The 24,424-nt window shown below is 39.5% G+C and overlaps 3 protein-coding genes across 12 annotated transcripts; 1 reads left to right on the forward strand and 2 right to left on the reverse strand.

The window, feature by feature from the left end:
• Positions 1-2,578: 2,578 nt before the first annotated feature.
• ccnb2 (cyclin B2) lies at positions 2,579-5,695 on the reverse strand. Of its 2 annotated transcripts, none has more exons than XM_088371940.1 (8): positions 5,529-5,695; positions 5,314-5,424; positions 3,983-4,249; positions 3,743-3,901; positions 3,437-3,673; positions 3,181-3,321; positions 2,951-3,061; positions 2,579-2,876 (listed from the first exon to the last, which is right to left on the reverse strand). In XM_088371940.1, exons 1-8 carry the CDS (start codon positions 5,568-5,570, stop codon positions 2,769-2,771), a joined length of 1,176 nt encoding a protein of 391 aa, XP_088228066.1. In that variant the 5' UTR covers positions 5,571-5,695; the 3' UTR covers positions 2,579-2,768. The 2 variants fall into 2 exon arrangements, with proteins under 2 accessions (XP_088228066.1, XP_088228065.1); XM_088371939.1 differs by having other exon boundaries at positions 5,314-5,427; positions 5,529-5,694.
• Positions 5,696-7,153: 1,458 nt separating this feature from the next.
• kmt5b (lysine methyltransferase 5B) lies at positions 7,154-21,172 on the reverse strand. Of its 8 annotated transcripts, XM_088371138.1 has the most exons (11): positions 20,990-21,172; positions 20,577-20,715; positions 14,698-14,955; positions 14,472-14,619; positions 14,096-14,261; positions 13,901-14,010; positions 13,638-13,804; positions 13,084-13,103; positions 12,834-12,970; positions 12,344-12,543; positions 7,154-12,157 (listed from the first exon to the last, which is right to left on the reverse strand). In XM_088371138.1, the coding sequence occupies exons 3-11, from the start codon at positions 14,864-14,866 to the stop codon at positions 10,692-10,694; spliced, it is 2,583 nt and encodes an 860-aa protein (XP_088227264.1). In that variant the 5' UTR covers positions 14,867-14,955; positions 20,577-20,715; positions 20,990-21,172; the 3' UTR covers positions 7,154-10,691. The 8 variants fall into 8 exon arrangements, with proteins under 8 accessions (XP_088227264.1, XP_088227269.1, XP_088227268.1 ...); XM_088371143.1 differs by lacking the exon at positions 20,577-20,715; XM_088371142.1 differs by lacking the exons at positions 20,577-20,715; positions 20,990-21,172 and adding an exon at positions 17,038-17,172.
• Positions 21,173-21,203: 31 nt separating this feature from the next.
• pole3 (polymerase (DNA directed), epsilon 3 (p17 subunit)) lies at positions 21,204-24,304 on the forward strand. Of its 2 annotated transcripts, none has more exons than XM_088371146.1 (4): positions 21,204-21,553; positions 22,562-22,647; positions 23,040-23,158; positions 23,299-24,304. In XM_088371146.1, the coding sequence occupies exons 1-4, from the start codon at positions 21,488-21,490 to the stop codon at positions 23,472-23,474; spliced, it is 447 nt and encodes a 148-aa protein (XP_088227272.1). In that variant the 5' UTR covers positions 21,204-21,487; the 3' UTR covers positions 23,475-24,304. The 2 variants fall into 2 exon arrangements, with proteins under 2 accessions (XP_088227272.1, XP_088227273.1); XM_088371147.1 differs by having other exon boundaries at positions 21,535-21,553; positions 23,027-23,158.
• The last annotated feature ends 120 nt before the right edge of the window (positions 24,305-24,424 follow it).

Raw genomic sequence — 24,424 nt, forward strand, 5'->3', positions numbered from 1 at the left:
TGTGTGTTTGCGTGTGTGCGCGTGTGTGTTTGTACATACTTTTCTGTCTGTCCCATTATATCAGTGGTGTCAAACTCATTTTTTTCGCGGGCCGCATTGTCGTCATAGCTTCTTTCGGAGGGCCATTATGACTGTCAACCCAAATAAATGTATAAGCACCTCATATTATATACAGTAAACGCTACAAAACAAACCGACAAATAACTCGTTTTCAAATCAGACGAGTAAAAACTGGTCAAATATTAAAAAAACTATATTATTAAAAGTGAAGACAATTGGCACTTCTAGTAATGACACATGAATTCGATGCACAATTTGTCTTCGCGGGCCACATAAAATTATGTGACGGGCCGTATCTGGCCCCCGGGCCTTGGGTTTGACACCTGTGCATTATATTGTATGATCACTCTCCTACATCAGCTCACACCATTCAATATTGACTGACCTGTCTGCATCTGCATAGAGGCGTGTGGTGGTAATTGTTGTGGTGAAGTCAGAGTCAGTCAGAACAGAACAATGGGCCCCCTCATGCCACATAAGTCAGCGACAGAAAAAAACATGAACCACAGTCACATTCTAAATGGTGTAATTCTGTAGCTTCCAATGTCACAAAGTTGAGATCACAGAGCTACAGTAAATCATTGTTTAGATTCTAACAGCACAAGTTAGACAACAAACAAAGCGAATAACAGTTTCTGCGCTGTGGTCCCGGCTTCATACGAGTTGTATAACAGATAAGGAATGCTCTAGATTAATGACTGAATGACTTGAGCTGGTAAAATGAGGGCTGAACTTAATGACCTCAGCTCCAGTTTTTTACTCACTCTGCTAGATTCAATGCCAGTGTCATGAATTCATAGTTCAGATCCACAGGATGAACTGAGCTGTCACCTATGAATCATCTTTCAGCACTGTGAGAGTTCCGGTAAACAATTGAAAAAATGAATTAAAAAAAATGATAAATTGACAACAGCTCAGATGAAATGCTAGAATTGGACACAATGAAAAGAAAGCTGTGACACCAATTAGATTATGCAAAATCACACAATTATTAAGAAGAGCAAGTATGAGACGTTTCTCTGTCAACACCCACATCTCCCATCTTTCTACATGCTGGAGGAAATTTTGGGAAAATCCACCTGGTAGACAAATAATTATTGGGAATAACTCAGAACCTACCTGTAAATTTCAGGATTACTCTCTCAAACGATTTGTTGAATATTTGCTGATCTACATTTGAGACACGACTCAGGTTGTACCAAAAATTTAGTAATTGCGCTCATGCATAGGCTCCTGCATCATGGCCACAATGGACGTTTACTGGATGTTCAATATTGGTAAGATCAATCCATTTGTGGATGTCCCATGCCACAATTTTCCAAAAATAATCTTTGATGTCCCTTTGTCGGATAGATGAATCTTTGCAAAAGAATTTGGTTTGCAAATTCCCATGATTAGATTTTTCTAGCTATTTCAGCTGGTCTGCAACGCCTGGCTTGTATAACAATGGAATTTGACATTTATATTTGATATGTAAATAAGCTTTGTTCTGATTGGGTTACTATTTCTCTCCTTCATTTCTTCTCCTTCATGATAAAAGCCAAGCAGCTTTCCTCTGACTGGTAGTTACTGATATGTGGATATCTTGCGGCCGCCATGTCTCTTCATTGTATTGGCTCCATTGAAAATCAGTGAGTGGGCACCACATTTGAGGCTGGCCATACAGAGGACTGAGTTGGCCACAGGAATTGGTTCCCCCTGGAAAGTTGTTCTGCTTTTTTTTCCTCCCCTAAAGTCCACCTGGTTTGGTGATGCCTGGCAACATACAGCACTCTGAGGCCAACTAACATTTTCAAGAAATCAAGGAATTGTATGATAAAAGCACACACATATTGCATAAATTAAGATACCTGAGGTCCCAGATACACAAGTAAGTCACAAGGCTTACAATACAATAAAATAAACAATATCTAAACAAAAAACAATGCTTGAGAAAGGGAAATGCAATGCAGCAGAAATAAAAATGCAAAATTTGAGTCGCACATATTACCTGCTTGGTCTATGTACTTAGACAAAATGGTCAACATGCGTGTTTCTGCGGCCACTTGAGTTTACAGTCTAACAACTGCCAGAAAGAAACTCGTCATGTCCGGATGCCCCATAGTCTGTCTGCCTGTGAGGAGAGGATGGAAAAGTGTGTGTGTGTGTGGGGGGTCCTTGATGATGCAGCTTCAGAAAACTGGTGAGCTGTGATTGGTTGTGACCTGAGACCTGGCAACTGTGATGTCATTTTCAGTCAACAGCAAGTGGAAAAAACAAAACAACTAATGTTTTACTGCTGTCCATGACACACCAGTGTTAAGAGATATATATTGAACTCCCAGTGTGAGTGGAGGGAGAGGACCCATTTTCATTTTGAAGCTGGAGAAAATGTTTGAACAGATTTCAATTGCACATTTGGCACAAATTCAAATGCCAAATCTGAAACGCAATTATTATTATTATATTTTTTTAAGTATGACTAAAAGGGACATTCGGGTAGATTGTGGAACACAAACGGAAAAGAACACAAAGTGCATAGAGAACAGGTCACTTTAATGACAAAAGGACAGGGCAATGTTACATAATCATGCATCATCATCATCATCAAGACAACTCCCAAACAATGACTCAGTTATTTAAAAAAACAGAGATAAAAAGGATTTGGATTTTTAAAATTAAGATAAAGTGCAAGGGAAAGTAAAAAAATAAAATAAAAAATTGGAAGTTCAAGGGGCATTGAGAGCAGCTGCCATGTTGCTGATTAGTGACGACTTGAGCTGCGGAATGAGGCTGATCTTCATCAACTTGCTGCTTGAATACTTGTTCCTGACAGCCTGTAAAGAGAGAAGCACTTTGTGAACTGCGCTTCTTCTGTTGATGTCATTGTGCTCATCAGCCACTCACTCACCTGGAACTTAGTTTTGCCACCATTTACCTTCACAACATTTTTGGCCATGTGCTGCATGATGGGCTTCAGGTGGGCCTCGTCATACGTCGAGTAGTGTTCTTGTGTGGGTGACTGACAAGACAAAAATACTTTTGACAAACAATTCCATTCATATCAAGTGAGCCTATATACCTACACGACTCAGGCCCTCTACTCTTATGAGCAATATTGCAGAGTATCATGAGGCTCACCCAAGGCAGTTCATTCAGCAGCAGCTGAGAGAGGCACAGAGCCGCAGCAGCAATCTCAGATGGGCGATAATGCACCATTTCGTAATCAATGAGGGTCAGCTCCATCAGATACTTGGCCAGCATGTGCCTTTCCGTGTCACACTGGGTGGTAACGAGTGCCCAAGGACGCATCAAAGCATGTGGACACTTCTTAGTTAGCTGTTCTTACTGCAGTTTGGACAAGACTATTAAGCAAAGCAGTCAATTCAAATCTCACATTAGCCACTTTTGAAGCTCTCCTGAGGAAGTGTAACGGAAGAGGACGACCGAGCTGAAAGTTGAGGGTCTTCAGAACCAGCTGCTCCATCTCCAAAATCTGAGCATTGGTGAACGCGCTGTCCGTGATGTAGGCAAAGTCTCCCACGAGCGGAGGATACGACTCCTCATACTTTGAGGCAACCAGCATTGCAGTCACACCCACAAGTTGCAGCTTTCGACGAGAAACTGGCTGGATCTGCAGGTAAACCAGTTTTTATTTTAATTTTTTTCCCATAAACTAAACTAATAAATTGATGGTTCTTACCTGGAGAAACCGGTCGAGGATGGCAACAGAGAGATACAAGGTCTCCTGCAGCAACTGGAACCTGGAATGAACCTTGACCATCCAGTCGATGAGAAGTGCTCGCATGCAGTCAGTGATTTCGTAACCTAGCATGTAGTTTGAACGTATAGGCTGCTCTGCCTATGCAACGGAGAAACAAGAGAGTATATCATGCGTTTCATCTAGCAACAAGCTAGGTAGGCTGAGTGAGAAAAAGAGTACCTCCAGGTGGTGCAGATATTTGTAGATGTCCTTCACGTATTCAGAGCACAGCTGGGGCATGTCAGCATCGTTCTCGTCTACATCATCCACAGGGAGCAGCACGTTGGAGAAAGCCTGGCACAGTTGCACCTCCTCTTCATCTTTCATGGACACATCTTCTGATGCGTCTGAAAGCGGAAGAAGGGCATCTGTTGCTGTTGCTTTAACTTGAACCAACTCCACCGCTTTAGCTTGGTGAGCTCCACGTGCTTTGCGTTGTCCCCTTTTCTGTAGACAAAGGTTTGAAATAAAGCAGTAGTGAGATGCGAGTTAATTACAAGAATAACTCGCATAGAAGGGAAAAAATACCCTGCATCGGACAGTCAATTGACTCAATTTCATAGGGACATCTGTCGTACTACTATTACTGTATTAAATGCTGTTGATAAATACGACCTATGGGCCATTTGTTGGGACAAATCAAGGCTGTCTTATCTTTATATTTCTTCATGACACTGTACATGGATACATTTGTGTTTTTAATCTAAATGTGCATTTTATCTTTGTCGGTTTTCAACTATAAAACTAGAGTCCAACTACCGTAGACAAATTCATTGTGTTTTACATCGTACTTGGCTAAAATGATTGATCTGATATCTTACTCGCTAAAGAGTAAGACTCGCCAAGAGCTTCTTTCTCCAGGCTGTTAGGGCCCTGAACTCGCTACCCCCTTCTGCGTAGCGTGCGGCACTGTTGCGCTATTTTCGGGAATGTCTGCTGTACGCGCACTTGCTCCTTTTTTTTCTGCTCGTCTTATTTATTTATTGTTGTGTTATTTATTCATTATTTATTCAGCACGCTTTTGTTGTACTTGTTTGTCTGTTGTCAGCCATGTCTTGTCACCGTGGGATAGGGGGGAACGAAATTTCGGTTTCTTTGTGTGTCTTTGGCATGTGGAGAAATTGACAATAAAGCTGACTTTGACTTTACCCTCTAGTGGTCTATGGCGGTATAGCAAATGGTCCGCGAAATTGTGACTTGTGACGTTTCTAAAAAATTAATTTCTTTTTTGCACTTGATTTATTTCCCAGCTAATTTTGTCATTCATTTAACCATCCAAATTCTGTCAAATGTAGTTAAGATTGCCAAATTAGACATACAGATGCAAATAAACAGCCTGTATAAATCTATCCTTGTTCGGTGCAAAATAAAATAATATTCTGCCAAAGCAGTGGTTCCCCACTAGCTTCTCGGTTATAATGGTGGTCCCTTGGACAAAACCAGTAGAAAGCCCATGGACTGGACTTAAAAGTGCAGTGGCCATTTCTTTTGTTTTTAATGTGCGACCTTACCTTTGTGTTGACTCCTGACGCTGACGCGTTGGTCACCTCGGTAAGAGCAACTCGTCTCGTAACAACTCCTGATGGTTTACTCATCTTTAAGGGGTTATCAATCTCTGGAAGCTGCTGAAATAAATTTAAAGACTGTTCAATTTAAACTACTACTAAAGTGCGTGCACGACAATCAAAGCATTCGCTAATCTTTTTAAATATTTTGTTTTTCTTACCAGACTTTGTGCTTCCATTGACGACATGGCTACAGACACCATTGCAACGCAAACTCCCAATTTAACCCAGCAAGTTTAAAAAATAAAATAATATAACACAAACAGGCTACTCTCGTCGAAAGCTAATGTTACCAGAGGTGCAGCAGGTTTTAAATGTAGCTCCATCACATTTGATTGGATAGACGACATGAGTGCAACTCTTCTTATTGGTCGATGATATGGAGTCAAAGGTTAACCGACTACGAAAAGAAATAAGGAACCTTTGACACGAAACGCGCTGTAGCAATACTTGTAATCCCATTTTGTACCTGGTTCTAAAAACATTAAAGCTGAAAGTATGTTACCATTTCAATGTTTTCAACGTTTCTTAATTTTTATTTCGGATCCCTGGCAGTTTTTAAAAAGTATTATTTATTATTATTCATTTATTTTATTCATTTATGTTTATCTTGTTTTTTTCTTTTCCTTTTTGTCTCATTATTTTCTATCTGTAAATGTATTGTTTTAAATGTTATTCGTTAAAAAAAAATTTTTTTTCAATAAAAAAAAACGCTGTAAGAAAAAACAAGTCTTGCGTTGACAAATATATTATTGGTAAAAGATCTGTTTACCTCAAATCGGCAACTCATCACCTATGATACTTTTCTTAGAGAGAAGAAATTCTCTGGTAAAGCACAGGAATTTAATTTTGTTCGAGTAAACACTGTGGTAAAAGTTAAAATGTGTTTCTAAATACAGCTAAAGATATTACATAACGTAACATCATTTTTTTCTAAGTCCACTGCATGTTTGAAACTCTTTTTGATTTGATATTGTTATATACTGTTATATATTTTTTACTTAGTCTGTCAGCAATATGTCTATACTATATTTACCTGAATGTTGTGTTAATTTGTATTTTTTTGTTTATGATGCAATTAAACTGGAATGCATGATGTTTTGTTTAGATGATTTTGTTTTGATGGCCTGAAAATACAGGCCATCCATCCATATATCCATCTACCTACCTATCTAACTACCTGTCCATCCATCCATCCATCCATCCATCCATCCATCCATCCATCCATCCATCCATCCATCCATCCATCCATCCATCCATCCATCCATCCATCCATCCATCCATCCATCCGTCCATCCATCCATGTATCCTTGTATCATCCATGTATCGTCCATGCATCCATCCATGTATTTTCCATGCATCCATCCATGTATCATCTATGCATACATCCATGTATCAGCCATGTATCCATGTATCATCCATGTGTCCATGTATCATCCATGCGTCCGTGCGTCCGTCCGTCCATCCGTCCATCCATCCGTCCGTCCGTCCGTCCATCCATCCATCCATCCATCCATCCATCCATCCATCCATCCATCCATCCATCCATCCATCCATCCATCCATCCATCCATCCATCCATCCATCCATCCATCCATCCATCCATCCATCCATCCATCCATCCATCCATCCATCCATCAGAGTTAGTGCTTTTCGAAAAACAAACTGTGACTCTTGTTTTGCAATACTTATGTTCAAGCGAGGCTCAAGAAATGAGTCACAAAGCAATTTTATATAGTTTTCAAGTATTCAAAACTGTTAAATAAGTACAAGGCGTGTTCACGTGATTTACATATTGGACAATAGATGCACTGCCCAGTTTTAATTCACTTTACAGGTTTCCCACTAACCACGCAACACGCTAAATGTTCGCAAACTATTTACATTTTTTGTTTCCTCTTTGAATCAATAGGAAAAGTTGACTGCTGTCTATTGGACAAAGAGCACACAAATGGTACATCTGGAACAGTGTAGTAGGATGCAGACAATCTGACAAAGGGGACGGACAAAGCCCATTGGAAAACGATGATTAGCTGCTGGTGATATGAACAGTACATGACACAAAAAGTAGGTAAACATTTTTTTTTATAGTTGATCCCTCAAGCTATTGGGCTATTTAACTTCCAGTGAGAAGAAAAATAATAGACAGAAAGACTGACTAGTAAATGCAACAATTTCAAGAGGGAAGCAGAGCATTTTGAATGATTTCGTCTTTAAATTTGGTCAAATTGCTTAAGGCACCTGTTGATACGACTGAATATACTTTCAGAAATTGTGAAAATGACACAAATATTTGGAGTGAATTGAAGTCTGACCTTATGCTGCCATATGCAACACTATGAGACAGGTAAGAAATCACAAGCAAGGAAAGCATAGCACTCCAAGTAAAATGACAAGTTTGTTTGAGATAATGTGCTTTCTCAAACTGTGCTGATTAGCAGCATTTCAAAATGACTCAAGAAAAATAAAATTAAGGGTCTGCTCTTAAAAATATTAACTGTGGTTATCCAACATAAGCCAGTCTTTCTGTAAATTACTTTTTTTAAATGAGAGGTTTTAAAGTCAAGGTCACCTTTATGCATATACAAAACAACTTCCTCTGATTTGCCATGTTTTTATTACAGAGTGACTCTAAAACGAAAGAAACATTGGCTCATTTAAATAGTCATGAACAACAAAACCATGTGCTTAGATTTGTTTTGACGAACTCGTTTACATTTTACAAAATAAATGCTGATAGTAATGAAAGAAAAGTCCCAGGTTTAGAGACTGCAGTAATTAAAACATGGCACATTAATCCAAATGAAGTGACTTAGCAATATTATAATGCTTCTGGACCAACAGCACCACACTGAACAGTCAGCATGGTTTCTTACATACAAAAAAAATACAAACTATGACGGGGGAAAAAAAAAAAAGCTTAATAAAAACCTGCCTATAAGACAGAGTGGATAGTCACTGTACACTTTCTACAATATTGATGTCCATTATGAATATAACAAGTGCACTCACTGAAAGGAATAGTTGAACATAAAACAATTCTCTCAAATTTCAATTCTGCAACCAAGACTATTCAAGAACAAGATGATCTTTCTGCATTCTAAATTGCACAAGGCGAGTGCAACTTTTGCTGTGAAAGTAACCAAGTCCAACATTTGCTGCCGGTAAATCAACGACTCCTAAATACAGAAATAATTTGAGGGGGAGCGTAGGGAGATTTTTTTTCCCCCTGTCATGTGGGGTGCCTTCCAAGCAAAAGACATAAGGAATGAGGAATTTCTAAGATAACCATCCCACTGCGCAAAAGAAATGTACGTAACAAACATTGATCTCAACCTTTTGCATGAGTAGCCGGCAGCCTTGTTCTAAGAATAGCTAACCAGTGACAGGGCATTGTGATTTCCTTGGAATGTTGTCAGTTATTTGAAAATAGGACTAAAATGTTGCATAGTTTCCTACATTACTAAAGTGTAGTTTGTAATTGTGAAAAATCATGAACATGTCTTCACACACATGAATACCATCCATCCATTTTCTGTATCGCGCTCTGGTTGCAACCATAAAGGTCATTTTAGCAAGTTTGTCATTTCAGAAGTTTATTTGTTGCTGACGACCCGTGATCTAAACAAAAATATGTATGGATGTAGCTCCCAATCAAAAGGGTAGGATGTAAGTAGGACAGAAAGCCATCTGATATAAAACGATAACAGTTAAAGTAGCTAGTGTCTTGAGAAAGCATTAACACTCCCCCTTGAACTTCTGCAACATTTAAGGCTTAATAATAATAATAAATAAATGTAGGATGTGCAAAATTATTCACCCCCTATTTCTTTTGCAGCCCAGTGGCTGATTTCTGACTGATCCAATGTTGACCAAATTGACTGATGATAAGTCCATCTGTGTGTTATCTGGTTTTAATATAAATGTGTATCACAAGTAGCTACAAGGTAGAGCCTTGGCCTTCCCTGGCAAACAATACAAAGCAGCTGTCCCGCATCGGGGATGCTGGAACGTTAAAGATTTGGTGTTATGGTCTAGGGCTGCTTTTCTTCAGTAGGGACTGGGAGATGGATGAAGCAAAATACAGGGCCATTTAAGAAGAAAATCTGTTGGGGTCTGCAAAAAAACTTGAGAAGATGCAGGGTTTATCTCCTGACAAAGCAAAATCGCCAATGGAATGGTTCAAAACGAAACATATCCAGATGTTTAAATGACCAAGTCAAAGTCAAGACCTGAATCCAATTGTAAACAACTTTTTACAAATGCTATCCAGCTACTCGACCTGACCTGGACATGTTTAGCACGTTAGAATGGGCAGAAATTTCCACCACTCAATGTGCAAAAGTGACACATACTTGTGTACGGCTTGTGGGGGAGATAATTTCAAATCCTTTTCACACATAAAAACACACAAAAAAATCAAATTTTATGTTTTGACACCTGAAATGCTGCAAAAAGTAAAATAAATCATAGGGGGCTATACTATCGCAAGGCACCATACCTGGTATTTTATGTGGTTTGGCTGACTTGACTTTGATGCAGTTTTAATTGTCCAGTTGATAGGATGTGGTTTGGAAGGCTCAACCAACACGGCCATTTCATTACAACAGGCAATCAACAAAATGCAACACATAAATGATGTTCCAGTTGGCCTCATTCTCAAAATCACAAGTGAGAACCATGACGATTGATTATAAAATTGTCTGTGAATGGTAAAACGGATACAGCGTGTTGATGTAAACCAGTGGTGGAAGAAAAAAAAAAAAAAAAATCACATTAGGTACTGAATGCAATTGAAATTAAGTAGAGATTTGTTTTACGTTACCGGCCCCTTCTAGTAATGTTCTAGGCCAGTATTCATAATGAATCCTGTCCTCAGAATAGGTGAAATTTGTTCAGTCTTCTAAATGGACACAACAGGTCCAAATTACTTCATCTTCACAAGCTCAATGATATTGAACAAGTCTGCTTTAAAGCATGCTGTGATATCTTCTTCTTTGATTGTAATAAGTGGCCAAAGAAATTTGTTAAGCCCTGTGAGGGATTTTATCGAAAAATTCAAAGATGACTTTGGAGCGAGAGGGTGTATTTTGAGGAGCACACCCAATTAGAAGTCAAAATAAAATTACATTTCATTTCAACTTAGTTTTTATTAAAAAATTGGGGGTTCTCTGGTGACTTTTGAATCTTCATGAATACTGGCCCAGATGTAAATTTTTGGGAGATTTTTTTATTTTTAAATTACTGTACTTATTTTACATCAACACAAGAGTTGATTAGCTTGTTTTCTTTATTTACAAGTAGAGGAGTGATGAGCTCCACAAGCTATGCATTGAGTCTCAGAGCCTGATCCTCTCTCCTCCTGGAGGAGATATCAATGTCGATGGAGTCTTTACCCACAATGAGTCGCAGACGTTTTGCGGGGGGAAGTGGAATGAAATCGTCTTCAAAATCATTGTCAAAGTAGTCATCGTCATCATCAGCATCTGCATCATTGTCATCAGACGACGGCTCTGCCAGAATCTTTTGGGTCCGATGACCAGCACTTCTAGCCTCAAAACCCGGACACACGTCACCGTGAAATGACACCTGATCCGCCTTCATCGGGGTGATTCTCCGTGCGTCGTCCTCTCTCTTCAGCTGTATCTTTAGCTTTGTTGAGTTAGTGTGGACTGGAGCAAAGCCGTTATTAAGTTTGGCTATGTAAGAACTGCCTTTGTCCTTGTCGTGCTCCTTGCTGAACTTGATGCTAATCTTGCTGGAAGAAGCAGAGTTCACCGATGAGGCAGAAAGACTGGAAGAACCAATGAGATCGTTGGGATCGCTGGTCTTGCTGCTACTACTGTCCCTTCGTCGACGGAGCGTCAGTTTGGGGAGACCCGTTGTGTTCTCCAGGATCAACTGGGCATCGTAACGCGTGATCCTGCGCTTCTTCTTGCCCTTGTCCTGTGAGTGACAGCTACTCTTACCTTTGTGCCTGCGGAGGGATTTTCGGCCATTGGCAATCCCGTTGTAGTCCCTGTGCCGGTCAGAGAAGCTCAACAGAACCTTCCCACAGTCAGAGTAGTTGGCGGGATGACCAGATGCCATTGGCATGAACGGCTCACCGTACGAGTCCTCACATTTAATTGTTCGCTCTGTCCCGAGCCGCGTCGGCCGCTTTAGTCTTGCACATGAGCCCCTTTGGGCATAGCTGGGATCTAATTGTGGCTGCTCCAAACCGATCCCGTGGTGGAGATACTCCTCCATGTCCGATGGCTCTGATTTAATGACCACGGCACCAGGGGCTGGGCTCAAGTTGTGCATAGCACCGGGATTCAGCTTGACACCACCTGCTGTTTCTTGGGCTTTGACTAGTGTCCTGGTGGACCTGCGAGTTCTGTATGTTGAAGAGAGGCAACCCTTACCGTGCTGCACAACCGTTAAATTCACGTTTTCCTTTGCAGCGTGACGTGTCAAGCAGCCCCGCTGGGTAAGCGCCTGCTGGACCAGCTCCTGTCCATCCTTCTCCTTCTTTACGGAGACACCTTGACACAGTGACACCTTTGAGTCCCTGAGACCCAGCTGGCAAGTCTCACCTTTTGCCAATGCCTTGGGCTCTGCACCCCTTCTGCGACTCCGCAACTGGACTTTACTTAGTGAAGGCTTTGATTGGGATTTTAGTCTCTTTGGTACCCTATTATTGTTTACACGTCCTTGTTTTGAACATGAGGTAGTGAGGGCTCTTGACAAAGTCTGTCTTGTTTGAGTCCTGTTTTTATACTTGAGGCCAGAAGATCTTTTTCTGGCAGCTACACAAAGACAAAAGGACACATATAAGCAGATTGTCGAAAAAATTAAAAGGATTATTCTCCACCTTGTATACATAGATTACCCTATTCCAGTTGGAATGCATACTATGTATTCCACACATTACATTTCATTCATAACATTGCTTTGCAGTCTCAGTGGGGCAAATAAACGGCACAAACGCTTACATTGATGTGTTTTTGGCGATTCCTGAGAGTCTAGATCGGTGTGGGAGCCTACGGAGTGAGAGTCCAAACTTGGGTTTCCTTCTCCTAACTTCTTCAGACGGTTCAGACGTTTGTCGGTCTCCCGCAACCCGTATTTGCTGTTGATCACTGGAACTTCAACAGGCAGTCCGGCTTTGGATTTGAAAGCTCCCAAGCCGCGTCTGCACGACAACAAATGAAAAAATTTGAATTTAAAACAATAGGACGAACTTCAAGTAACAATTGAAAAGTTCATCAAGTGTTTTAATTCTATTTCTGTGATATAAATTGAATCTATGAACACAATCGTAATGCTTTATATCTAAATGCATTGTTTTGTGTATCATTCAAAAGGTGTGATGTTTCTGTTAAATATTACATGACACTAAATTATTGACACCAACAATAGATAAACCAAGTTCAGACGTACTATGTGATGATACTGTGTATGAAAAGACATTTTTCAATTTACCGTTCACAGGTGTAGCATTCACAAAATTCATTATTTTCCCCAAAGAATCCATCTCCATAATAACAAGAGATTTCCTCGCCTGGTTCAATATCCCTCAGCACCTTTACACAGGCAGTGTCCCGCCCTGTCGATACAAACTTTAAAAAAAATAAAAAAAATAAAGATATGAATGGAGAGCGTTCTAACCTTATTCACAAATGATCCAAAAGTACTATTAAACCCTACAAGTAACTATTGGAGATTTACTCACCTTGCAGTTTGGACGACAATCTAAAAAAGCAGGAAAAATACAAAAATTAATCCTCTGAATAGGCATAAACAAATAGGAATAACATTCACCAGATAACTTCACAATTGCCTCACATAGCAAAAAAGGCAGCAGACAGTGGCAGGCATCTAGTAAGTGTAAGAGGTTTTTTGTGGAATCTATTTACTTAAAAAAATATATTGATAAAGTCAAATTGGAACATTCAATGATTTTGACTGTTCTCAATTCTCATTTGATTTTTCATTTAATAGTACAGTATTTATGACTTGTTTTGTTATTGAACGTGAACTTTTAATGCAAAATATAATTGCACAGGAAAGTCATGGCAGACTGGGCTGAAGTCTTCTAAAGGCAGAATAGTGACCGCCAGAAAACCTGTCATTGTCAACCATGTCAATCTGTGAATAATATCGACTATCAAGTCAATACTGTTATTTTCTTGATGGGGGGGGAAAAGCATGGCAGCCTTTAGACAAACGACAGCAATGTTGCTAGACTACTCATAAAACTCAATAGGGAGTGATCAAGACTAATACCATGATTAATAAAAGCAGCTGGCCCCAGCCAGAGCTGTGCACAGTTCTTGCGTGTTGAATACATGACACTGAAGTCATTCTCTCCATGCCGCAGTAGCATGTTTTCTTCACTCTCTGACAGCTCAGCAATACATCCCACCAAGTACTCGATCTTATCGTTCCTCTTCCTGCAACCCATCAGGTGCAAAGGTGTGTTATGAACATCACAATAAAAGTTTAAATGTGCACTGAGGGAATTTATTACCAAAGTGGCATGAACTTACCATTCTTTAGTTGCCACAATTTTGGCTCCATTTTGCTCTGAAGAATAGCGATTACATGGAAGAATCTCAAACCCGCTGTCAGTAGCAAACACCCGCAAATAGACAAATACCTGTGGGGAAAGCTTACAGTTAATCATCTACTGACAGGAGCAATTGAGAAAGAAAAAGTGGACTGTGATCACAAAGAAACACTACATGTTGTTTAAAGAGCTTTTCTTGAGATTTTGTCTTGTGAAGAAAAAGGTTTCGGGACCAGTCTCCTGATGTCAACGCTCGGAAAGCTTTCTCCAAGTTATCATGTTTTTTGAAGCGTTCAATGATTTCCTTCAGCTCCTCCTGCCTTCCCTTTACTGGTCGAAATCTGTAGAGCCAAATGAACAACAAATACAAATCGTGTGGATAAGTGGTTCGGGAGATGAATCAATGAATGAAGGAATCAATGAATGAATGAAGGAATCAATGAAGGAATCAATGACTGACTGAATTAAGAACACAGACAGATGCGTATTGTATTCCTACAGCAAAAACTAAATAATATTCAACCTTCAGTTCCACCTTAGTAATAGCTGACCTGGTGTTCATTTTGTGCGTCTGAAAGCCCAGGTAAGGGTCTAATATGAGACTTGTGGTCAAGTCATCATTTTCACAGAGCTCCTTAGCAGTCATTCCTGAGGAGGGCACATATCGCCTCTCAGCCTCCAGACTGGTTGCATGAAACCCTGCAAAAACAAACAAGAATCAGAATGTGGAGCTGCTACTAAACTACTCTCTTGGAACTAAAAGCGCATTCAACTCACTACGGCTACATCTTCGGTTTCTGGGGTGGGTTTTGTTGTGTCGCAGGGAGACTCGCTGTGAATGCTGAGACCGAGACTGGCTCTGGCTCACGGGCTGCTCGCTGGTCAACTTGTTTCCATGTCGTCTGCCATTTAATACCATGTTCTTGGATTCGCCCAGCCACTTCATGCCCACAAGCCACCTGATCCAGTTGCATTTAGTCTCTGAGATGAAGAAACACTCTCAAGTAGGGAAGACTGGGGTCTTGAATAAGAATTCTGGAAACACAGCAGAAAATAATGCAACTACAAATAAAGAGTGTGAAAGAGGTTTTTGACAAAAATGAACCGGAGACCTTTTAGAATGATGACATATTCATCTTATTATATCCTAATATGTTGAGAGCATTTCGCAGTTCACAAGAAATTCTCAAGAAAACTGTGATCGTCAATGAGCATACAGGTGCATACGTTTAGAACTCATTCATGTATGTAGGTTGTGCTGCAAATAAATAACAATTGGTCAAATGTTAATGATGTTATTAATGACATCCGAGTAAAAAAAATTCTGGACCCTCTGAACTTAACGGGCGTTTGCAGCATGAATTGAGTGCATATAACTAAAACAAGCTTTTGCCAGTTTCCGTATTAAGCCAGGCTTGACCAAACAGACCGGTAGAAAAGCATTTCAAAACGGAACTGTAGCGCTGTTTAGTGGTAACCTAAAATAATGCACGGCTTTGCTGTCAGTGCAACAGTAACGTACTTAATCATATCAATGTTGAACAGCAACGCATGGACAATATAATCGCAACAGAATGGAATAACGACAGTGGCATGAGAAGCAGTTTCCAAATCATGGCTCCAAACTGAACACCGTTGGACACATTACGCTCGATATTCGTGATGACGACTAAACGTTAATTTGCAATGCAACAAGCGGGCGCGCGCACGCAAGCACAAAGTTGACCGAGGTGAAAACCCGGAAGGCCACCTCGAGGCTAAAGATTGTCTGTCGGCTATTAGCTTGCATTGTTTGCTAACAGGTGCCGCTCCACACATTGCCTTGGTTAGCATGGAGCTAGCCACCAAGACGACGTCTGATAGGCTCGGCCGAGGTGCTTAGCTTTGTAGCAACGGCAGACGCCGGCAGAATGTCATGACAAAACGAAATAAACAAGGCTGACGTGATGCCTCACAATTATTGGATGTTTGCCGCCAACGCGAACGTTACACCTTAACAAACCAAAAGACTCTGACACTGCGACGCTTGATTAGGGTTGAATTTTCACGGTGATTTGACAGAAATTTAGTGCAGCATCGCAAAATAATAAGTCCACATTTGCATGAAAATCAGTAAACACAAGAAACGACATGTACATTTCAGAGAACAATGGTCCTTTGGTGACTCAACTTAAAGATTCCTATCGTTTTAGGCCAGCTATTTGTTAGCGAACACTTGAGACAGCTAGCATTAAACTTCATCAGGGTGCGCACATAGCATGGTAAGCTAACATAGGCAATAGCGATCAGTCGGTAAAACACACTACCTTTACCGTTATCGTATGACAGCGATGAAAGTGAATTGAATCCACGGAGGAACCCGACGACACTTAGCGACATACATCACAAGAAACGGGAAAAATACCCACTTACAAGCCCCACTAATCAGCAATAGCAGAGTGAACGGACGCTAATCCACTACCATTAGCCTTGCTTGTTTGATTTGGGAGCAAACAATCAGCTCGTTTTCGGTTTTACATCATGCAACATATAATCTAAGGCAGAGACGTAATTGGTTAATTGTTAGTTATTTATGATGTTAACGACCACTTTATATTACACTAAGAAAAATATTTTTCACGCGATAGTATCGTTAAATGCCCCGAGTGAAGAAATCGGAAACGGAATAAATTACGTTTTACTCACCGGGTGGCGCCCTCGAATAAGCGTGCAATAAAACAACCCTTCATAAAAGTCTTCGAAATCTAAAACGGCACCGTAAATTTTACAGGAAACACAGTTTCAAAAAAAGAAAAATTAACATTAAAATTCAAGATGGCGGACTAGCACAGGCAAGTGTGAGAGAAAGGCGCAGCACGGCTAACCGACACAAAGTAGTTCCCAAGGTATACTCAGTCCTCATCTGTCCGGACCCAAAACGATTAACGGGGCAAGAACGGACAGCAAAGACCGAACTATTCGTTACGATAGGCATTTCTTCGATCCTTATCACGTATGGGCGACCATATTTATCTTGTCTTTGAGGCCGCGATGGTCGGATGCACACACAAGTGCTGCTGCATAAACAAACCTATTTACGCGTCCCAAAGACTCACACGGCAGTGGGTTCTGTTATACCTGCTTTCGGCGTAGACAGAACCACGCCACGATGGGCAAACTTGCCAGTTTGTAGCTGTCAACTTAACTACACTTTACTCGTCTACTATCCCCCGAATGACGAGTTGTACCAAAATAGTTTGTAGGATGTCTGTCATTTGTTTGTTTGTGCTTGCAAATTAACTTTATAATTAAGACACATTAAGATAGCTTGGAATAGAGCAAACACAAAATTAAATGTTTTCAAAGGTAGACAAAAAAATTGATTTGTGGGCGAAACGTCTATGAAATCTATTTTACAGATTACAATCTAAAGGGAGAATTCATTTTGTCTGCTACTATGCACTACTCAAAAGGTTAGGTAAAGTAAAATTTCCAGACACCTAATAAGATGCACTGTAACAATAACAGGTGAACTTTATTTCACCTTCTCTAAACTTTATAATGCAAATGTCACAATGTTTCAGTACATTTTACGCTTGTTTTCTAACATGGAACTGAAGAGAAAAATTACACGATGGATGACAATCTGGTGGCATGGTCTTTGAGTGGTTAGCATATTCACAGGTCATGGTTTCAAATCTGCCATGGTTTGACATTATTGGTGGTCCGTGGCCAGTGTGCCAGTGTCAGACCACATTCCGACACTATGGCCCGACTGAACACCTTTGGGTGTTGAAAATGTCCAAAAAGTACATTTTCAGATTTGGACCAAAATACTTATCACAGAACCAACCTGGCTGCAGTAGGATGATGCATGAAATAAATACGACTGGTACATGCTTAATTACGAGCTTTGGCTAGTCCAATCTCAAGCAACATGCCAATGACAGTAGTTAACACCCTAAGATCAGTGGCCATTTATCTTTGAAGGTTTGCAATAATGAAAATTACATCACAGTGCCTAAGGTTGCAAGTGGTGACCAATCATGGCGCACAAGTAGCGACCAATCATGGCTCACCTGTCTATTTGGTCATGTGACATTTGTACTCGAGGAAGGTCGGAAATCAGAATTATCTCACTTGGATTTTCCAAGTTCCGTGACTTCCGACCTCAATGCATTCGAGCCAAATGTCAACAACAAAGATGGCTGATTCCGATAGTTTATCGTTGATCACGAAACATTTTGACCCCCAGCAAACCGTCTTCATAATTTCCTTAATTTATATAAATAAATATTGTATCTATCGCATTTGATTCACGTTACCAAATAACTTCATGCAGGCACGTCTTCAAGCAGTCAATATAAATCACGCTCTTTTATGTAAAGTTATAACTAAATCAATGTAATAATAGTAAATTACGTTTTGCCATTCACTGACTCCATGCGGTCGCCGTGGTTGACTGACGTCACATTGTAGTCAGTCGGTGAATTCGGGGTGCGTTTTTTCCTTCCGACTTCACAACTCGGACTTCCCAGTTCAAGGGGGTGTTCTCGTGCACATTTTTTTGTTGGAAGTTTCCCACTTTCCCCAAATGCAGACTTTAGGCACAGTGATGTAATTTTCAGTCAACAGCAAGTGGCAAAATGGCCACCGCCTGAGATGGATATAAGGAGGTGGATTTTTCTGCTTACCGTAATTTCCGGACTATAAGCCGCACCGGACTATAAACTGCACCAGCTAAAATTCAGGGATATTTTAGTTTTTTTCTTACATAAGCCGCACCGGACTATAAGCCGCACGTGCACATGAGTTTTTTACAAAGAAAGACAGTACACAGAAAGCCGTAAAAATCCATAAATACGCCGCACCGCCATTTAAGCCTCAGGGTTCAAAGTAACCTTCTGAATAAAATGCATTAAAAGTTCACATTCATTACAACTTGTTTTTGGTGAGCAAAATGTCAGAAGAATTGAATTTAAATGCTGATTGATTGGGTTTTAATACAATGCAGATGGTCCAAACAGCGCCACTGCTTTGTGTAATCGCTGAGTCACATGGCAGAGTAAGAGAAAGGGTTTAGAGCCCTTTGACGCAGGTCACCTAGTGTGCATTCCTACTAAAGCTCATAATAGTCACAAGCAACACAGCCAGAATAAGCAGGAGCCATAGTAGTGTTTCAAAATAGTATTTTTGTTGTTGTTGTTTTTTTCAAGATACCGCACAACAGTGGTCCACAGCCTTTTTACGAGTGTATAAAAGTGATCAAGTCATCACAAAAATCACGAAAACAATTTTATATAAGCCGCACCTGACTATAAGCCGCAGGGTTCAAAATTTTGGAAAAAAGACGCGGTTTATAGTCCGGAAATTACGGTAATTAATATTCCACAAACATATTGTTAATCAGAATACCGTGTTTGGACAAGTGGAGGCACATATAACTGATTATTGTCAAAAAACATTTTGACTTGACTGCCCGTTTAAGATTACCATTGATATCTTCTGGTGTCAAAATTAAACTTATGACACTGTTGACTTTTTTATAATAGAAGTGCTGAAATGTTATAGCTTACTACAAGCATACTGGCAGAGCAAGTGTTTTAGAAGACTAAAATTACTGTTCTATAATACACTTTTCTTTTGCCATCTGTCCTTAGGGTAACATTGTTTTATTATTGATGAATAACAGGAGCCATACCATAGTAACCACAATGATTCGGACAAACAAATACACTACAATGGCATCATGCATTAAGAAACTCTGATGTGTGATTTGCAGTTACATTTAAGAGTTTCATTAAACTATATTTTTGAGATGAAGACAAGAGTCCCCTCACAGTGAAAAATAACTATTTTAAATTTAACATCAAACCATGTGGCTTAGATGTGTACACTATTGGTTGGTATGAGTGTTTAAACATTGAAATGTTAAAATTGGACCAGCTCTTATGTTTGTATTTTATGTTCTTGTATTCTATCGATTGTTTCCTCATTCTGTAAATAAAAACAGTAGAAGCAATGGCACTGTTAAGCTGTACAAAGGTGGCCTGACGGTTGTGAAGCTGGTCACATTTTAAACCTTCTATGGATAAAGTTATTTCATTTAGTTCTAAATCAGTAAATCCATGATAATTCTAAGAAATTGGGACTAGTTGGTGGAGGGATGCCAATCTCAAATATGTCCACTATGCTCTTCAAGGAGTTTATACTTCTTACTCCTTGTACTATGTCTAAAATACTAGCAATGACTGGGCTCACTACTTTCTTACTTATTTCTCTTGCTACTCTCATGTAATGATTGGTTTTGTATATTTGTTTTCTTGTACTTTCAAAAACCCTATTCCCATTATTTTATACATGTTTGAAATAAAATAAAAAAATAAAAACGATAGTGTGCATCCCATAACTCTTACAGCCATTTATTGTACTATGTATGTATGTATGTATGTATGTATGTATGTATGTATGTATGTATGTATGTATGTATGTATGTATGTATGTATCTAGTGCTTACAATAAAAGTGACATCTTAAAATACATTTAGTATATACCCTGTGATTGACAGAACATAATTTAATAAAATGTATCCTGTTCATATCCAACTACAGAGATTATTTGTGATTCAAGTCAGCATTAGTGTCCTGGAGCACGGCCCAGAAAAAAAGATACAGCACCTTAAAACAAGTGGGTGTAGATACTCGTCCTATGGTCTCCAAAACTGAGTGGTTTACACTGTGTGGGCTGCATCATGCTGCTCCATTAATAATGAAGCCAGCTGCCATGGAAACTAATGCTTTGAAGGCCGATAGATCTCTGTGAGAGAAAGGTGTAAACTGAACTGAAAGTCTACCATCACTAATACGCGTAGGGAAATATTACTTCACAGCTCGCAGCTCACATACTTGTTATTCAACAAATTGACAGAAACAAACCAGAACAATTTGAAAACACTGAGTGAACTTTCTCACAGTACAATCAGCATCTCCTAGTGTGTCCAATTCAATTCCAGTATTTAGTTTGATTTCACATTAAAATGGAAATTAACTTTTGTTTGTATTAATTGCAAGGAATATACATTTTACGTTACCCTGTACTTCAGTAATTACGACTTTCTTTGGCTCTATAATAAACATTCATTTCGTCCTCCTTCCCCAACTGCAGTTGGTATTGTATTCTTGAATACATAAAGTTTCATATTATAGCAATGACGACTGTGACTTAGCAGACCGACGCTATTTGTACTACAAGACAAAAGAGGGAGTAGCAGCCATTGTGGTATTGCGCACGTAATGTAACGCATTCGACGTCACGCATGCGCCAGAGGTCAAAGTTGAAATACACGGGGCGGTTCGCGGGAAACATCTCAAAACAAATTGGTTCGGAAGACCACAAAGTTTTTCAACGTGACTGTCCTAACGAACAGAATTTCAACACTCTGTCGTCTGTAAGTGTAAAAAAAAATATCGCGTTAAATGTATTCATGCTAATAGCTTTTAAGCTAGTTGAGCAGTTTCTGATCGCGCGTTAGCGAAGCTCACAACGGAGTTTTTGGGACGGTTGTGAATACTGTCCTGGAGTGAGTGAAATGGCAGAAAGGCCAGAAGATCTCAACCTTCCCAACGCGGTCATCACCCGAATCATCAAAGAGGCGGTGAGTGCCAAAGTAGTTCAGTTGTCCACTTACATTTCACGCAAATTCATCACTGTCTCTCATGAGTGGGTCCACTGCTTTTGAAATTGATTAGTTTTCTTTTAGTAAAAGTACTTTTTTTCATGTTAAGTCATACAATGCGTTCAGTACGTCAGTGCATTCTCTAGTGATGCAACAAACAATTCACAAAATATCGTTTAAATGAATTCCAAATATACTACACAGCATTAAAAAAAAAGTGTCACTTATGTATTAATATACTAGTAATATCCGAATTAGGAAAGTAGTATAACGGTAAAATAATAGTTGTTGAGCGCATAAGGATGCACTAGCAACATAAACTCGGAAGTCCTGCTCCAAATATGATCTGCTGCTCTGGACATAAAGTCAGTGTTATCATTAAGTGTTTTCCGAGAACCGCATAGGGATTTTTATTTTTTTCGCAAAATAGTGTATTTTCAAGTTCCGTTAAATTCCAACCCTTATCAGGCGCGACTTTAATTACGTCATTGTTGTCGCATAATTATGACACATCAACGCCAGTTTGTGCAAATCTCGTACAAAAAATATCGTTTTTAACTAGCAAATTTAATGTTGAAATTATAATAACACTATGCTGTTGTAGGCTTCATGTATTTTACAAAAATTAATACACAGCATAAAATGTCCATCAAGGTTTTAATTTACCTAGAAATTGGATTGATTTGTTGCTTACTGCATTTTAAAATGCATTATGGGCTGCATTTAAAGCACTGTGTAGTGGACTGAGAGTGATTCCAAGCACATACAATTTGAGAATGTGAGGTACATAAATTACAAAGTTGAAGAATTCTATCCTCCTTTGGATTTAACTCAAGAACACAAATGAACATTCTGACAAGTATCACTGTTCATTTTGCAGGAATATGTTGTGGTCCTTGTGTACATAAATATTAAGTGTCAGCTTGTGTAGTCCTGAACATGTTTGTAGCTTTGAGATAACTCCCCCGCACCGTTTGTTTTCAACAGCTCCCAGATGGGGTAAATGTGTCAAAAGAAGCACGGAGAGCAATATCCCAAGCTGCCAGTGTGTTTGTGTTGTATGCAACATCTTGGTAAGGAGAGAGACAACTCTTTCACAAAGTTCTGTTAGATTCCAGTTAATGTCAAGTGTGCAAACACTAACTTCCCCTTTTGCTTGAATGCATATTTGAAAGTATTTCCAATTCATTATGCAGTAATTTGACATTGTAAACAGCAGCTTCAAATTCATTTTGCTGCTTTATGAAAAGGAGAATATCAATTCTGTCATTGCCATAACAACCCTGGATCACATCCATTGTCTTCAACATGACAGCTAATTTAAAACATGCTGTTAGATCAGGCTTGTTTGAGTAACACATTATAATTTCATGTTCATCACCAAAAGAGGCCTACGACCCCAATGTTCCCACAGCCACCTAATGAAAATAAAGAACATTTTTGTTTACAAAGATTTATCTTACAGTGCAAACAACTTTGCCATGAAAGCCAAGCGAAAAACTCTGAATGCAGGGGACGTCTTAGCTGCAATGGAAGAAATGGAGTTTGAACGGTTTATGGAGCCTCTTCGAGAAGCTTTGGAAGGTTTGCCTCAATCAATTCATATAGAACATAACTAAACCATGTCTGAAAGTTTGCATCTTATGTCACAGCAGACTTTGACATGTTGCACTTAACCATGAATTTTCTTTTCCCCATTTGGTGCTGTTTGTTTTCTTTAACAGTTTATAAGAAGGGCCAAAAGGGAAAGAAGGAGGTGTCAGAGCAGAAGCGCAAAGATAAAGAAAAGAAAACAGACTCTGAAAATGATAAGAGTCGGGAGGAGGAAGAGGAGGAGGAACACATGGATGAAGAACCTGAAGCAGAGAATGAGGTGGAGGAAGAGGAGGTGGAAAACTGAGGACGAATCCCATTCTCTGGAGCGCTGTTAAACGGATGAAATGCACTCAAGTCAGCTGCTGTGAGGTCATCACAGATCCCAGTCGTAGGGGTTGTTACTTTTTGTTTCCGTAATTCCTAAAATCCAAAATTGAAAACAAAGCACAGCATATTTTCAAGTGTCTGGCCTTCTGCCATGACAAATTGGAAAACACCTTGACTAACTGGTGTTGACCTGGTTCCTTGCTGAAGTCCATCTTGGATGGTTTAGGTTTGAAAAATAGCCAAAGTAAAATCGCTCTTTCCCAGCATAGTGATGTGGTATTACTTTTTAATGCTATGATTGCTTCGAAACTTGAGTCACAAATTATTCTTGTGGGATTGATAACATTGACTATATGGGTCCAATATTCTCCATCCTCCAGTTGAATTTTAAAAGCACATGGTGGTATAGTTTTATACATCTACTGCACGATTGATGTGAGCTACACAGGAACAGTAAGGAAAAAAACATTAAATTGAGAGTGATAATCATGAATGGGCAAATAGTGTTGTGCGTATATTGCCACGTTGGGTGAAGATGATACTTCAGAGATTGATCGCAAGGTGTTGAATTTTCTGGTGAACCTTTAACATGTCAATGTCAGATACTGTGCACCATGGGGTGTATTAGTAAAAGAAAAAAAAATCATACACTTGTTTACAAATGGAGATGTTTTAGACTGCATTTTGCTGCACTACTGGTCTATTCCTTTAATAGTAAAATCAATTTATACTTTTGTATGATTTTCATGAATCGAATTTTTCAATATGTTTTTACTGAATTCTAAATAAAACCGCTCCAAATATGTAGTTGTATAAAACAGTTTTCTGCTTCGACCCAAGCAAGCCCTGTTCAGGGTTTTACATTTTTTATTAGCCAAAGCGAGAATTGTGTGCGGAAATAGGTCAAAGACTGTCACCAATAGGTGG

This window comes from Syngnathus floridae, chromosome 3, assembly GCF_059516105.1.
Source record: "Syngnathus floridae isolate MCC-2025c chromosome 3, RoL_Sflo_1.0, whole genome shotgun sequence".
NCBI classification, from domain to species: domain Eukaryota; kingdom Metazoa; phylum Chordata; class Actinopteri; order Syngnathiformes; family Syngnathidae; genus Syngnathus; species Syngnathus floridae.